Raw genomic sequence first — 18,527 nt, forward strand, 5'->3', positions numbered from 1 at the left:
GTGACTGGTCATTGGCATTCCGATCATTTCATGTTTGAACAGTAGTGTCGAGTTGTACTTGTACCAGTTTCAGATAACTTAATTTTGGATATAATGTTTGCTCTCAAACCCTTTAAAGAGATTGGAATAGAGAATTGAAAGGTATGCTATGTATATTGTTCCCTATTCTATCTTCTGCTGTATATTATTATATGTGCCTGTCAAAAGTCTGGAGCCTGAAATTCAGTGGTTGTCGTTTGTTAATGTGTTACATATTTGTTTTTCGTTCATTTTAGTACATAAATAAGGCCGTTAGTTTTCTCGTTTGAATTGTTTTACATTGTCATTTCGGGGCCTTTTAAAGCTGACTATGCGGTATGGGCTTTGCTCATTGTTGACGGCCGTACGATGACCTATAGTTAATGTCTGTGTCATTTTGGTCTCTTGTGGAGAATTTTCTCATTGGCAATCATACCACATCTTCTTTTTTTATATATTATATCTATGGGGAAAATAATGTGTTAGCAATTCCTAAATCTGCAGTCTTTAATACAATAATTGACATCATTTCAAAGTATGGATTTTGCAAAGTTTATTTTTATAAACAGCTATCTGGAATGCACAGATCAGTGATTTATTTCTTAACTATCTAACAACTGCCTTCTCGACCGAAACAACATTTTTTCTACGATTGATCTAAACACGTAGGTTGTAACTGTGTTCATAGACTTAATTCAGAAAATACAATGCACGAAACATTTGCCTTTGTTCTCTATCGTAATTTTCCAGAAATGTAAAGTAAGATTTAATGAGAATCTTTATTTAGACTTTCAACTGTTACGAAACGAACGTCACTGATAATTCTGGTGTAGAAACAAACGCGTTTTGCGTAATAAATAATACGCCTGGTATCTTAAATGAGTTCTACAACCACTTGGTCGATTTCACTGCTGACTGACGTTCCATTCCGTTGGTTGACAACGGTTGAATGTGTCACTCTTATAGACTTCCCCTTTTAGTGAATACCTTGGATTTGGGTATTTTTGTTATTATTTTTATATTATTCATAGCAAAGTTTTGAAAAATTTTAAAGCAATATTCATATGACCATATTGTGCTTAAATATAGTGTACGGTGCTTCTTGCATTTTATGTGACTGTGATATGATTCTGACAATATGCCTGCTCATAGTGTGTTCGTGTATAATGTATAATCACAATATGTGTGAATAGAAGAATATTTATGTATGAGTTCATTCAGCAAGCTGAAAATAATAGTAGGTTGCCATTTAGTACGTCCGTGTTCATACATGAATTGATATTTACACATCAGTATTATAAATGTACTAATTAAAAAGTGAATATATCCTGCATTTTGTTATGTCTGGTTTTTAATATCTTACTCAATGGTATGAGTTTTGCTCAAAGTTGAATACCGTATAATGACCTATATAAAGGTGCTTATATAAACTTCACTAAGTTTTTAGTTGAAAGTTGTCTCAATTACAATCATACCCCATCTCCCTATTCTTATACTGTATATCAAAAAGCAATCAAAACCAAAGGTCTATATTCCATTAACATGAAATTAATTAGATTTGAAAACATCAGTAATTGAGTAAATACAAATGTCTTTGTGATCTTCAAAGAGGACAAAAGACAAATTCGGCTTCTTTTTAAAAAGTTGTACCTAATTACACTATTACAAATGTGTGAACGCTGTTTAATCAAATTTTGTCGATCCTGTTTTATCTTAAATTAAATGGAAATGTATTCCATTCTTTCTAAGTCTTTATCTGTTCAGGTTGCTTTTTTCTGTCTTGACTATAAATACAATATGTGGGGTATACATCAATAGCAAGCCCATCGATAATCATAAAAGGCATTCAGAGGTCAACCTTCCTTAGATAACATGTATCATTACTCTTTGAAAAGGTTTTATTGAACTGAGTCTGTAAAAAGAATAGAATTAACAGAAACTAACAAACGCATCAACAACGAAACCCAACTCAGATATACAATAAACAAAGAACTGTATATTTAAACAGAAATCTTCTATATTTTCTTTCAAATGCTATGTATAAAACTATATAAATAAAAGTTCGATAAGAATATATATTTAATGCATACGCACATGCAATGGTTCAACAAGTACTGCCTTTCATTTCAAATCGTTATCTCCATATTTTCAGAGACACTTTTAGAGTTTTACTTTTATCATAAACATTGCTATACATCATACCTCTATTCCAGTATCTTGTTACAAAGCATTAGAGTGTGAAATTGATTTCCATTTGAAAAATATGAATGATGATATGATTCACGTTGGGAAACTTAATACATCTGATAAATTGCATATTGAATATTTTATAAGAATATTCAAAATTGAAAGCACAGACTTCTACTGTACTGGTCCGTAGCTATGGCATTTTAAAATCTCATTAATATTATTAAACAATGAAATTACTATCTAGGCATTTAGATTTTTAACCAACATTGGATAACACCTATATGGACTTTTTGGATGAAAGCAACATGTATGCTTTAACGTATAAGAAATTGTAAGTTGTTTTTTAATACCTAATGGTGCTTTGGGTCCTTTCTGTCTGACGTCTGATGCTGTCAGTACGGGCTTTTGTGATATTTTAGTTACAAAACCGAATGTTATAATGTTTCAAGCAGAAGATGTGAATTGTGATAAACATTGTCTCTTAAAAATATTATTATTTATTGTTAGTCATTTATCTGCATGCATTTTGACTGTTCATTTGAATATAGCCTCTTCAGTACTTCCCTTTCTTGAGAAGCGCTTTGGACAAACAAAATTTAATATTCTTCACGTCATTAAAAGAAAGAGCTGTATTTAACATAGCATGAGTTCATGACCGACGTATAAACACATATCTTGAATACATAAAACTAAATAGAATCATTTTCAATGTAAAACTTCTCCCAATTGTAAAGGAATAGTCTAATATCTCCGAAGCTTTTTATTGTCTCTGAATTTATGAACTTATTGTCAATTTCGAGTTCTACAGAAGTTATTTGTTGTAAGATATATCAAAAGAGACTTTCTACTCAGTTCTAAAAAATCAAAACAACAGCATTATTTACTTTAATAGAAACAAATTATAGAGGTTGATAGTTTGTTTTTTTGCCATTTCCTTTTATATTCATGTCATTCTAGTTAAAGGTCGGCACAGTTGTGTCTTTATAAATTTTGTCATATAGTAAAAAAAAAAAAAGGAAATAAAGAGTCGTTATTGGAGTGAAATTCATTCCATATTAATGTTGGATCCTATATTTCCATTAAAAGGTGGATTTAGAAAATAGACTGGTAAGAGATATTTTTTTTTTAATGTTTTTTTGTTGTATTTGGTTTTTATCTCTTTTGCGTATACTTATCTCTAATTTATATTTTTGAAAAATGTAAATGTTCCTTATTTTGTAGTCTTGATGAAAAATAATTGACCTTGCTTCAACCGATGGATTTTGCGTTGTTGTAATGTTTATAAACAGCTATCTGAAATACACGACTCATTAAAATATATCTATTTCTCTGCTACAGCTTTTTCGACCGATATCAAATTTGTTCTCTGTGATTGATCTGAAAACCTCAGTTGTCGTTAACTTACAAAATACAATACATATTATGTTCGTTCTGACTGAGAAAGCAGCTTATGCATTTTCTGTGTCAGCAGTTATTCTATATCTAAACACATTAACTGAGTATTGGTTACATGACTGTATGTCATATTGTTTCTCAAAGTATCCGATCGAAGTTTTCATGACCTTAGTTTTCTTATTAATAAATGTTACGTCAGTGGTCTTTGGGTAATTTAAACGTTGGTATTTTAAAATAGTTTTACTTTAATGTTGGGGTTAGAGGCATCACAGTATTATGATTCTTTGTTTCAATTTTCTTGAAGTGTGAAAATTAATTTTAAAGAACTCGTTTTATTCAAATGAAAATGACTGACAAGGTATACTCATTTCATTTCTTGCATGTATAATTCTGTTTTTACACTGGTAATACTTTAATTATTTATATGAAATTTGTCGTTTTAAACCGATTTATGTCAAAGTACCTTGAAATTATATTAATCATAATAAAGTGCTTGTTAATTCTCATTAAACCGAATGACACATATGGCAGAACAGTGGCATTTGATTTAAATATAATTTCTAAACTAAAGCATTGTTCTTCCGTTTTAAATCTTGAACTTTATATATTTAATAAGCAGCGAAAGGGACACTTGAGGAAATATTTGTTTGAATTAAAGGTCAGTTTGTTTATTGTTTTACTTCGGTGTGCTTATTTAATGTGAAGTTTTTATCAAGTTCCCTTGGTAGCCTAAAACAATGTTAGCACTCACATGGCAGTTTTTCGCAAGTCTACCTTTTATATATTGACCATATTGACAGATGATCGAAATTGTACTTGTCGGTCATGATAAATGAATGAATATCACATTTTAAGAGATAACTATGGTATTCTATGCCTTTTGATCATGACGTTCATATTTATTTTCAAAAGCATTTACATGTTTGCATTCTGTATTTAATGGGATTAAAGTTATTAATCTATTGTGAACACATTCCTAAATACCCCACCAAGTATTGTTAAACACTGTTTTACAGTATCCCGCCAAGAGCTTAAATGTACTAAAAGTGCACGATTGTTGATCGATTTATGTCAAACCTTATACAACCTTTTACAACCTCTCATCAATATTAGCAATTAATTGTATTGTGTGTGAACAAAACAAATACTTATTTTACATATTTATTTATTTCTGTAGAAACAGTACGTCTTTTTGAGTGCTCTTTTATATATGGTATTACTGTTTCTGTAGTAACTGTTGATGACTTATTAAGTGGTCAGGTCTGTTTTATTTGCTAGACATGTCATTGTGAGCTTGTTGACAAAGGAGAAGTCTCTTACTTTCATATTAACCAGCAACGCCATTTCTCTTTTAAGTACTGCATTGATACTTCTGAAACAATAAAGATAAGTCAAAAGTGTATAACGTGTTAAATAGGTGAAGTTGATTAATAGGTAGGAACATATTTTATTGTCTTTAAAGCAATGTATATTCGTAACGTTGGGTTATAATTTTAAAAGCCGACAAGGAATTTCACGATTGCAGTTCCAGAAAAATTAAGGTTTGTAACCTTTATTTGCTTTATATCGTATAGCTGTTTTCGTTTTTATCTTATCTTAATAAAGCCAAAAGTGTGTTCTGACAGTATGTGTAACTGTATTCTTCTTTTAAAAGAATGTGTGCCTCTAAAGTGCTTTTTTAATATGCGTCCTTAATTAGCTTATGGACTTTTGTATGTTAGTAATATATATCTGGCAATATGTATCCTTCTTGTGCTTCTGGCATTATACATGTTAGTATTATACGTGGTGATATACCACAGAGGACTGTTTGCAATACATGCGTCCCTGATATGCCCAGGACGATAGTGAAATTTTGTATTCAGTTTAATCTAAAAGGCATGCAGTATTTCAACAATTGTTTTAACGAATAACTTGTTTGCAATATAAATCGTGGCATAGGTACCACTTCATGAATCATTTATTTCTAGAGACCACAACTATATTGTATACCATCCAAGGTATTATGTAATGAGATCTGATTTCCCTTTAAGGAAAACAATTCTTTCTTCTACATATGAGAATTACGATAGGAATCATAGAGGATATAACAAATGCGATCGTCAATATAAATAAATGTAACAGTAGTATACTGCTGTTCAAAATTCATAAATCTATTGAGAGAGAAAAAATATGGGTTACAAACTATAACCGAAGGAATCACATCGACTATAATAGAAAAACAACGCAACAACAGAAACATTAAGTGCAACGAAAAACCGGTATCAGTAAATAAGTGATCGATAAACTTATTCGGGAAATTGGACTTTCACAAAGTCTGAAACGATAGTATGCGTTGTACCAATATCATGATAGTAAAGTGTGTCCTTGTTGTAATAGTACAAACGGCATAAATGTAACTGCATCAGATATACATTTCAATAATAAATGTCTATTCATTAATGCTCAACTCTTATATATTTAAAAATCAAAACTTATTTAACAATTGTAAATTAAGAATCTGTTTTTCAGTCATAGTATTCTCATTGTTTTGAATACAGTGACCTTTGTTCGCAACTATTTTAATGAGTTTGCACCAACTTTATTACAAATTTGTTGTTGCTGACCTCAACATTGTTAGAGTATTTATTCGTGACAGCGTACATTTGAATACATTTCATTTATACAGCCGTCAAATTGGTCAAATGTGAACAACTGAAAAATTAATTTCACTCGTAATTAAAAATTCTGAATGGATTTCACAAATCCCCTGAGTCTGTTGGTAGGTTTATTACATATTTAAACAACCGATGTATTCGCTCTAAATGAAGGTCCACAATTCATCTCATGGGTAGTGGATCTAAACAACCAACTGATTTTCAATGTGTATACAGAATGTCAAACTAATTGATTTTTATTTAAAAACCCTTATCTTAACTCGTAAACAAAAGACTTAAATTTGTTTGTACTTTCAATCCATTACATGTAACTTTAATCTGTAGTGATTCTTTCTAAACGTCACCAACTTAATTACTTAAATATATAATTGGAAGGAAAGAATCAAGAATTGTTTCCGCTAATCCTCGTAACAATGTCGGGTGGATTTTTCTATGGTTTGAAAACATCTTTGTTGAAGTTGAATCGAAATAGTATTGATCACAATTATAGATAACTGAGTAGTAAAGGCAGAATAAGCTGACGATTAACCCGTCAAATATTTTAAATAATTCAAGATAAGCCCAGGTCTGCACGGGAGAGACTTTACTTTTAGGATTATGTCCACGATGGAAGATACACTCTCGAGGTAAGAGAGGTCAAATGCAATCTTACAGTTATATTTTTCCCACACAGAAATTGTTTTACCGAATTCATTAACTTTTACATTTTTAAATTGGTATATATGTGACTCAAAAACTCATAAAAAAGCTTTTATTTTTATTATTTTTATTATTTTTATGATAACTATATTACAAGTATATTTTTTTTTGTAGTTTATATTATTGCTACAAATATTTATTTATTTATATGAAACAAGGTTAAAATCATTTGTTTGAGAAGAACCATTGCTCTTTATATTAAGTTTAATAGTTTGATCTACTTGATTATTACAAAAAAATAAAAGAAAGTCAGAGACGCCAATGATACTTCATGCTTTTATTGAAAAATTTCTTTAATTTCATATTACCCGTCGTTAACTGCGAAGAACTTTTATATCGAAACTGTGCTTATTCTCGTTATGTCACTACTACCAATCTAATGATTAAAATCCTTTTTAACTATTTTTGAAAATATGTTTTTGTGTTGTGCTTTTCACAACCGTCAATCGTCAGGGAAGAATCAAACGTATATAAAAGATGAAGAGCTATAATCCAAAAGGTCCAAAAAGTATAGCCAAATCCGTGAAAGGAATCAGAGCTTTGCATGAGGGAGATGCATTCCTTAATTTATAATAATTTCTAACATTTTGTAACAGCAAATTTTAATAACACAAAAAATCCGTATTTTCATGCCAGTACCGAAGTACTGGCTTCTGGGCTGGTGATACCCTTGGGGACTTACAGTTCACCAGCAGAGACATAGACCCATATAACAATAACTTCACTACCAGACATAACTGCAAATGTAAAATATTTAAGAATGTTTTCTCTCGATATAGGGGTGTTTCGTTGGTGTCTTTTTTGGGAAGATGATATTGTTAAGGATAAAATTTTACAAACATTGGTACAATGTATCATCAGACATTAAATACTGGTTAATAATGTTGATCTTTACAAGTAAAATAGTTACATGACAATATGATGCAAAACTATTCTTTTTTATTGATCACTTTATTTGAAGACACTTATGTTGGCTTCATGCACTATTATAAAAACAGGATTTAACTTTGTTGGCACTACAACAAAAGTAAATCAATGGTGTCTTATTTCATACAGTACCTTGGAATTGCCTTTTAAAGTTAAGTCCGGTCTAAAAAAAAAGACAAACAAATATGGTTAGAATAATATGGGCGGTAATTGATGTTTTAGATTTTAACTTTATATGTTTATTTCAGCTTTATTGCTAATAGCGTACACTGCTGTCAATTGTTAATATCTTTTGCAGTTTTAACGTGCATTTCAGTATCAATTAATAACTGATGATTAATTTCAAAACTTTTAAAATGAGAACATCCCCAGTTGTTGCTTTGTTTGGTTCGTGGTGCTCTTTAGTTTTCTTTATTGTTTTTATTTGTGCTGTTTCTTGGTCTTTTTCTCTCTTTTTTTGCAATGGCGTTATCAGTTTATTTCAACTTATGAGTTTGAAAGTGCCTTTGGTATCTTTTGCCTCTGAGTTATAATACGTAGATTTTCCCGGTTATTGGTCTCCCTAATTGATGTCTTCGAAATTATTTCTGGGTGATTATCAAAAATGTGAAATTATTCCAAATCAAATGTTTAAAGATAGCATGTTGAACAAAACAAAACATAAAGTACACAGTTGGTATAGAAATAGCAATACAAAATACAACATATGTTCTTGTTTCAAATCAACAGTGTGGAGACCGTGTATATTCCATATTATGTTTGTAGGGAGGGCTTATTTCAATACACTGTTTGTATCGGTGCTGCGTCCCTTAATAAAAAAAAACACGGTGTTGAGGAAAATATGAAAGGTTTCAACAAACGAAGAAACTCATGATGAAAAATTGAAATAAATCATATGTAAAGCTAGCAAGTTGTTATTGTTGGCTTTTGTTTTGTATAGACCAATGGAAGTATAGTGGCTTATTCTGAAAACAAAATCACCCTACTATTAAATGCAAATAAGTCGTTACTTCAGAACTGAGAATCAAACCAAAATGTTTTCTCTTTTCGTTTCATAAATCTCTCTCATTATACAAACTTATCGTTTCAAATGGTTCTGAACTGACTGAATGTCCTTAAAAGCTCTTATTTGCACCTGATAGAAGTATTAAAAAGATCAAGGTTAAACCTATGCGTAGAAACAATTGTGATAAGACTATAAAAATATGTCAGTCAACTAGTTTAGGGGGATTTGCGGAAACATAATGAACAATTTTTACAGAAGAAATGTTTATCCTTCACTAATTGATCATAATCCAAAATAAAAAATAAAAAGTACGTATAATTTTTATTTTAGAATATTTGATTGCTATATCAACATTTATAGTTTAAAAGGTTTTGCATTATGAGTTCACATCAGAGCAATAGCAATTTGGAAATGAATTCTAGATGAGCGTTTTCAAAACTACAAAGTAATCAGATATCGGAGCACCTGAGGTCACCCCAAGTTTTTGTTGCTTTTAGGTTTCTATGTTTTGTCTTGTTATCTATTATTTGTCTGTATGTCTTCTTTTTTAGCCATGACGTTGTCAGTTTATTTTCGATCTTTGAGCTTGACTGTCCGTCTAGTATCTTACGCCCTTCTTTTATCAAAATGTTGATGTATAGATAGTTCTGTCTTTCTTTCACGATATTTAATAGTCTTTCGATATATCACAGACACAAACAATCCATAGAGGGAAACTGAACTAAGTTCGATGCTTATGTTTATTTGTTTTCTTTTTAACAAGCTGCTCTTACGTAATGTTAATATACTGGATATATAGAATTGAATAGATCACCATGGAAACGAAAGTTGTTCCTGTTGGTCCTATCATTGAGTAAGGTTTTCTTTTAAAAAGTAAACACTTTGTTTTATAAACCTACTTAATTCATTGTTTGTGTGTTCATAATTGCATAAGGAAATGCGTTCTGTGTAATATTTTCAAAAGCGTTAACCAAAACGTTATGATTGGCGAACAATGTTTGATACTATGAATATATGACTAACGCATTTTTCTGCTTGTTTTTACCATGAATGTGCTGTCACGATTGTACGAAACATGAAATTGCATTTAATCCTTAAGATTTTTTATTCTTAAAAGCCACAATTCATATTCAACATTTTTTTAAACAGTTTTCTCTTTTTGACACGAGACGAAGCTGAAGTTTCAGATTCAAAAATGTACGCATATATTTGACGACTTCACTCTCAGTAAAGTTCTTTCAACCCTTTCCGTCAAATTGATTTTAAAATGATTTCCCAATATTCAAAAGGACTTAATAGAGATCGCAATGATTACTTTTCTTAAGTCTTGATATTATGATGATTGTGTTAATAATTTATTCTTCCATTTTTAGACTGCAAGGCTTAAGTCTACAAGGACCACCAGCAGATCAAGATACACTCAGACGTTACAACAGTGAGTACGTGATCCGTGAGGATAAACATTCGGAACATTTACAGTCTTCAAGAAAATTACGAAGTAGTTGGTCAAATATTACTTCCGGTTCAATAATATCTCGTAAAAATAAAAATCATGTTATTCATGGGGATACAACAGACAATTTGCAAGACGTTCGATTTTTTGCAGAACTGGTGAAGCCACTTCAATACCGTTTACGCACACATGAAAAAGAAGAAAAGGAAAAAATACTTTTTCCTTCCAAATATGGATTTCATCAAAGAAGCCATTCGCCAACGTTTCGGCGACTTCTCGAAGCTACAGAAAAACTTAAAATAATTTCTCAGCACGAAACAGTGAAAACTTTGTTAAAACAAAATGCCAATATAAATGAAAAGAAAGTGGTCTCCCTTATAAAGCCGGATCCGGAAATAGTGAAAGAGAAAGCAGAATTGTTTGATTCTGTCACACCAAAAACACCGGATGTCACGGCTAGAACTGAAAAGAAGAAACACACAACTTTTATTACGGACGAAGTGATAGATAATAAAGATAATACTACAATTTCTGACTTCCCGGATAATATTACTACAATAAGTGAAGAACCAGAAGTAGAAGATGTAAGCGATATAGATAGTGAAGACGAAGATGACGAAAAGGAAGATCATGATAACTCATTTAAAGTGGACTTTAAGGTAGATGATTCGCATGCCGAACTACATTTATTTCTTCCAAAAATTAGTAGTGGTAATAAAAGTGCTAAAACAAATAGGACAGATGACTTTGATGAAAGTTCGAATAAAACTGACAGAACTGGTCCAATTGTATTACCCTCGATCAAAGTTGACTCTATTCATCAAATAAAATCATATCAAAATCCGCCGGGTAGAAAACTTAAACGACAGGAAACATTCAGGAAAAAGAAAAAAAAAGCAGTTGAAAGGATAAAATCAGCTGCTGATCCCGATAAAAAAGTAAGAGACCATCTGAATGACGTGCATACCTTGATATCTATAGAAGACCATCATTCTTCTCACACTAATGACACTGTGTGTCACTTCGAAAATTGTCCGTACCATAGCTTATTACCTCAGACTCATGAATCAACTTTATAGCATTATATATTATATGGTTGTTATTATATGTCACTCTGAAAGTTTGATTGCACCATAATTTAAGCCATCTGTATTACATGTAATTTTCTTTGCCTCTTTAATCTGTTCTAAGATAAATAAGGGATCATAACTCTGGAGACCAAAATTGATGTAAACGTAAGCAGTTACTTGTAAACTAGCATGATTAATCAAAATTCATGCAGTGAGTTGTTTCAAGACTTTTGATATATATTCTTCTGCTATACTTTAATGAGTACAAGTTTAATGCATAACTAAATAAGGCAACATAAATGATAGTAAAAAGGATTTTTTTTCAGTAAAAATTATTTCGAAGCCAAAATAATGTTTCAATTATATCAATTCATTTGCATACCCTTTAACCAGCAATTGAGATTAAATTTGCATAAGGAAACTCAGTGAAAATCTGCTGTATATGATTGCACAATCTGTATATTGCATCGGCAATGGAAATGGAAGACACAAATGTTCTGTACACGATAGCAAAAACAATTGTTTTAATACCAAACTGAACACATATTCTATCGTATTCACAGTAATGAGACCAAGTTATAGGTTTTTAAATGGTTAGAGATGACAATATGTAAAAATTCTGAATGTAAAATGATGTCCATTCATTTTTAAGGGGTTTTAAGTGTTCACGCGACTACTCAATTTCAGGACCTGCGCACATTATTAAAATGTAATCATGGCAGAAGTTTCTTCAGATCCGTGTTTTTAATGTTTTTAATGCTCACAAACTAGACAAACTAGCGATTATCAGTCGATAAACCAAATTCTGGAAGATTTAGCTTACAAAACAGTTTCACTTCTATTTTACGATGTTATGATAATCTTTTACTTTTTGTATTAAATTTGTACTGATGCTTCGAATTTTTCGATTACAAGATCTTCATGATAGCGAAAGTGCAAGGTCGAAAAGTATATTAATAAGGTGAAAGTGTTACCTTTTTATTCTGATGTGCTTTTATCTATTCGTCTATGCATTGTTAAAACATATTTTCCTACACATGTGATTATGCAAATTGTTATCATTTTGTTTATTAATGTTATGTTTGAAATAAATTCTAATTCATTTAGCAGGATTCATCTTTACAAAGACACGTTTTGAAATTTCATTATATACCCTGAAATATTAATATGATAGTTGTTTTCTATTTGTTTGATATGTTTGCACTTTTGATTTTGACATATGATAATGGACTTTCCATTTTGGATTTCTTTGGAGTTTGGTATTTTTGTTGTGTCAATTTTTGATTGGTTGACAATGGGATTTTAAAATACGTGAAAAAATTATTGGAAGATCTATTCAAAACACTTTGAAGATCCTCGAAAAAAAATAATAATGGATCTCGCGATAAATAAATTATCCTTTATTCAAACTGAAAGCTACAAGTTTATGCAAACTGTCAGTTTTCCACTCAAATGCCACAAAGGATAACAAAGTGCAATGTATTATTCCTTCTATCATAACATGATCAATTGTACCAGATAAATAAAGGCAACAGTAGTATACCGCTGTTCAAAAGTTCAACTCGATTGAGAGAAGACAAATCCGGGTTACAAACTAAAATCGAGGGAAACACAAAGAAATATAGGAACTTATGAAAAATATACAACTAGAGCACCTACTGTGTTCACAAAGTAAATGGATTGTATCTAGGATTGTATACATCAACAATTAATGAGACAACCGGCCAAACGACACAAAAACAAAACAACCTATGTTTCACATTATTTATATTTTAGTGGGCAATAACTACTATAAAATGTTCGATTATCACTGGTATTCCTACTTTGTCAAGATACCGTGAATAAAGGGCTCAGTCTAAATTTCACCGACATCAAAAAAATGTATCATTTAAAGCGTTCTTGAAGCCTTCAGTGCATACAAGGATGCATACATTCTCATATAAACACATGCTCTGAAACGATTCAGAGCGACAAAAATATTATCTGTACTTACAACAACAAACAACTGATAAAAAAAAGTCAAACGGTTTTGCATGCTGTAAAATGCATAATACAAGACAGTCACAAATAAGACAAAATATCTTTAAAAAAGAAAAATCCAAATAGAGATCAGATCAGTTAAGCATCAACTGATATATTAATTTATTACCCTTCGCGCTCTTCTAACGACATATTCAGTTTTTAATTTTAAGACCAGCAACATTTCCATGCAAAGAATCATACTAGATGCTTACTCAGGATAAAGGATATGCCTTGAAAGGGATAAGAGTATGTCAAGCTTTGACGTAAACTGAGAAATAAAAAACCAAGTAAGCAAATTGGAATCGAAGGAAAAGACCTGGTTAATATCGCCTTTCACGCTTACATAATGTAAACACATTTAGTCTTCGCTCAAATATCCTATGTAATGTTATTCTAATTTTTCACTCATTGAAAATTATGTAATTGTATCTAACCAGATATAATCACTTTTATACTGACACAAAAATTTCAATACCGCCTAATTCAAAATGGCTTGACATGATCAAAGAAATATACAAATAAAACACAGCTAACTTACATGCAGTTTAGGCTGAATAGCTTCAAGGAGGCCTCGTGTTAATAATTAAACAATTAGTTCTCTACAAGGTTGCAGCTGTAAATTATTAATGACACTTTTAATTTCAATTGAATGCTTAATAACGCGTCTCGCTTATCATCATACTTACTTTTTATCAGACAAACATAGTAATGTGCAAATTGTGCAGATTTACACCGTTCATTAAACATATCATGATCATTGAAAAGTAAATGATCCCCATTGACATGAAATACAATTGTTCCAAAGATCACGTGACAAATATTTCCATGCGTCTTTGACTTACGTCACATTGATTCTAAGTATGGAAAAACTTTTAATATAAATGTTTAATCATCCTGACTAAATAAAGACGCATGGAAAGCCATGCAAAAACTCTATTTCCAGGATTAATTGTTTTAATCTTTACGATTATAGTATAGTCTCCTGTTTGCATTGTTTTTTGAAGGGGGCGTTCTTTAACATCGTAAGTTTTTTTTATATTTTATTTCCAATTTTGCTGAATCGTTGTTATACATGTACCGAAGCTATGTGATGCCTCATATACGCATTAAATGCATTCCCTCATTAGTGCGCCTTTAACCAAATATAAATAGTCACATATTTTTTAAACAGACATCTAGTGAGTACACATAATGAGAAAAGATAGAACAATTACCAAAACGGAATGCACCTGATAAGACAAGGTATTATAAATCTATTGGCAGAATCCGTCGCTTCATTTTTTAATAAATCCAACGGATACAGTACAACAGATCGAATCTTATTCGAGGATTAAAAAGTAAAATAACAAAGATACCACACCTCAAGGAAAACTCAAAATGGAAAGTCATTTATCCCATTATAAAAACAAAAGCTCCAACACATGAAACGTATGGAAAACACGGTCATTTTCCCGACATTATACGGGCATTTCCTTGTGTGAAAGTTGGTTGATTAAACCTGGTGATTTAGCTAGCTTAACATCTCACGTGTTTGTCAGTCGCATAGAATTTCATTATATTGACAACAATGCGATAGCATAACAAACAGATGTAATAGGTCAAAAGGTCAAAAATAGGGGTACATGAATTGGATACATCCGGTGTAATATGTAATACCGCGTTAATGAAATTAAACGATTGGAATGTGTTATTTCTTGTTTAATTTTTTATAATTGAAAATGACCCGAAATAGACTTTTTTAAACGTTAAAGAATATTTGTCAAACGTCGAAAAGTCTCATGCATTTCATATAATCATCATAAGCAACTGAACAACGGATTAAAACTGTTATGGCCAACACGACTTTGTAACTATTTGGGAATAAACTGTTTATCCTACGTTGCACAATTATGTTCATTTTATTCATTGTATTCTCCAATTTATTTATATTGCAGTCCTGTGGTGTTGAGTTGTCATTTTAATGTTATATTTCACATGGCTATGAAAGGGGAGGTTTGGCATGCCACAAAACCAGGTTCAACCCGCCATTTTTTTCTTTAAAAATGTCCTGTACCAAGTCAGGAATATGGCCATTGTTATATTATAGTTCGTTTCTGTGTGTGTTACATTTTAACGTTGCGTCGTATGTTTTCTCTTAATTTTGAGTGTAAATTCACATTGCGATAAGACGTGTCACGGTACTTGTCTATCCCAAATTCATGTATTTGGTTTTGATGTTATATTTGTTTTTCTCGTGGGATTTTGTCTGATGCTTGGTCCGTTTCTGTGTGTGTTACATTGTAGTGTTGTGTCGTTGTTCTCCTCTTATATTTAATGAGTTTCCCTCAGTTTTAGTTTGTTACCCCGATTTTGTTTTTTGTCCATGGATGTATAAGTTTGAACAGCGGTATACTACTGTTGCCTTTATTTATAACTAAGTTTTTTTTAAAGTACAAACCCAATGAAAAAGTTTTAAAGTTCATGTATTATTAATGGTTACAAATCAGTAGTATTTATTATGTGTTATATTTTATCAATTGAAATAAAGATAAAAATAAAAAGGAGCTTTGAGCAGATAGGGTGATTGGTCATCAGACAAAACATCTTTATATATATTTCAAAATTAAACCTGAAAATTACACCAAAATCAGACACCCATCAGTCTAAACGGTAAAAAAAGTATTTTCCTGAAAACATTTTAAAAGTGTATATGTATTTGACTCCATAAATCTTCATCTTAAAATAAAAACAAAACTCAAAAATACGTGTCTAAATAAAGTTCATTTTAAAAAAAAATTTGCCTAGATTTATACACTAATAAATTTCCAATATAAATGAGAGAAAAAGTTATGATTCAATGTATGCACATTCTAATAATTCATTTCCCGTCAGTGACGACTGAATACCAATTGAAATTGTCAGTCTTGTTGCAGGTAGTCTGAATCATTGTGAAAAGAGCGATAACTCTAGACATTAGAAGTAAGAGTTCAAAAAAATAATAATAATGATTGATTAATTGATAATTGTGTTAGGGGGACAGACTACGTATCCTTCCGTACATCTATGGTTGTTTGATAGTTCATCTTTTAAAGCAAACTTAGTGAAAGAAAAGCTTTAATATTCATTTAGGATTGATGTTAAAAATAATCATTTGTACATTTTAAAAAAGTATTTAACTTTATGTTGTTTTGTACTATATATGCATTCTGATAAATCATTTCTTGTCAGTGACGTCTGAAACCAAATAGATATTTCAAAGTCTTGATGCAGTGGGTAAATGTGAAACAGTGGTCAATCTGCTTTTTTGTCAAAAGACAAGGACGTATATGTTAGTTATACGTCCTTGTCAAAAGATAAAAAAGAATACACAAAATTTTGCAGACAAAAATAATCAACGATTGTCGATGCTAAAGGAATGAGTAAACATGTTAAAGGGACAATCGATTCAACAGCAATTAGAGAAATCACTCATATAATTCATAATTAAATCCAACAAGTTAAAAAAAGTACAAAAGGTCGAATCTAGTTCGGTAAATAAAGGCAACAGTTGTATACGGGTGTTCAAAAGTAAAAAATCGTTTGAGAGAAATCAAATCCGGTTTAAAAACTAGAACCGAGGGAAACACATCAACTATAAGAGGAAAACAACAAAATAACAGAACACAGAAGTGCGACAAAAAAACAAACAACAATGCAAATAAACTATGCAACATTCATAGAAACAAACTATTAGTTGAAGCCATCTGAAGGACGCCTCCGGGTGCGGGAGTGCTACATTTAATACCCATTGGTGGCCTTCGGCTGTTGTCTGCTCTATGGTCGGGGTTGTTGTCGCTTTGACACATTCCCCATTTCCATTCTCAATTTTATATTAATAACAAGTGCCGTATTCCTGATTAGGTACAGGAACTTTTAAGAAAAAATGGTGGGTTGGAGCTGATTGTGTGGTTAATTAAACCTCGGCGCTTTATGGCAATGTTAAATATACTAAAATGACCACATTACATGACGGGAACACAATACAAATTAATACAAAAACACAAACGGGATTCATCCGTGGACCTTGGTGATACTTGAATAATCGCATTTATCAACAATTATACTGTATGTTTGTTTATGTTGTTTTTGTCTTACTATTATAGCCTACCTTATGCCATGCATGTGGAATAAGTTGGCCGTTGAAGACAAGTTGTGTCTCTCAATCTGTAAAAGATCAAGGGATTTTACCTTTCATGGGTAACAAGACGAGTACAACTATTTGGGGAAGAAACTGATTATCCTTCCAGAATTGATTACTTCATTAAGTTTTTTTGGAGTTAGTGTTGGTTATTTTTGTATGATGCGTTTATGAGCTGTTGTTTGCATTTTCTTCATTTTTCTTTTGGCTAAGGATATAAAGTTCTTTCTTCGAAATTTATTAGAAAAAAAAGAAAAGTGCCAATACACAATTTTTTTTAGATGTTTTCTATAAACCTTCATCAATATAAGGACTGCACCGTTCATGCGAGGTTAATGCTCTATACGTAGTATGAATGAAATATCTATTAAAAGAAGGGTAACTCTATTTCAATATGCTAGAGACATTTTTTATCAACATCATACCCAATAAAGGACTAAGCAGAAATGGCTTTACCGTCGCGTACGAATATAAAAACAAGCGTGAAACTTGTTTGAAATATTAGTTTAGATAAAGAGAATTATAGTTTGACTGTGTGATTTCTAATCTATCGGCAAATATATGTATAGAACTAAGTAAAATGCGATATGTCTGCGCTCATGATAGTGGAAGCAAGATGTATTCCAGGATCAGTGCAACATTAGTATACCCGTGTTCAAAAATCACAAAACGATTAAAAGAAAACAAATCTAGGTTACAAACTAAAACCGATGAAAACACATCAATTCTAAGAGAAAACAATGATACAACAGGTACAGAAGTGCAACAAAAACAAACACCAACATCTTCGAAACGAACTATTGATAACAACTGCCATATTACTGACTTGGTACAGGACATTTTAAGAAAAAAATGATACTTTCGGGCGCTTATTTTTCTTATATATTTTTTCAATTTCAATTTTTCTTTCACTTATTCAAAGTGTGTTTGCTCT

General features: G+C 31.2%; 1 protein-coding gene and 1 long non-coding RNA gene across 3 annotated transcripts in view; one reads left to right on the top strand and one right to left on the bottom strand.

Annotated features, from left to right (window-relative positions):
• The window catches only part of LOC139490871 (uncharacterized), a 33,056-nt gene extending 20,535 nt beyond the window's left edge, over positions 1–12,521 (top strand). For both annotated transcript variants that reach the window (XM_071277954.1, XM_071277955.1), the window contains exon 2: positions 10,266–12,521. In XM_071277954.1, coding sequence (XP_071134055.1) covers positions 10,266–11,424 — 1,159 coding nt within the window. In that variant the 3' untranslated portion in view covers positions 11,425–12,521. The remainder of the gene's footprint in view (positions 1–10,265) is intronic.
• Positions 4,704–14,062, bottom strand: LOC139490872 (uncharacterized). Its single transcript, XR_011656429.1, has 3 exons — positions 13,976–14,062; positions 8,019–8,049; positions 4,704–4,975 (listed from the first exon to the last, which is right to left on the bottom strand). It is a non-coding gene; the product is annotated as an uncharacterized lncRNA (long non-coding RNA).
• Positions 14,063–18,527: the final 4,465 nt, after the last annotated feature.

This window comes from Mytilus edulis, chromosome 10 (assembly GCF_963676685.1).
Source record: "Mytilus edulis chromosome 10, xbMytEdul2.2, whole genome shotgun sequence".
Taxonomy (NCBI): Eukaryota; Metazoa; Mollusca; class Bivalvia; order Mytilida; family Mytilidae; genus Mytilus; species Mytilus edulis.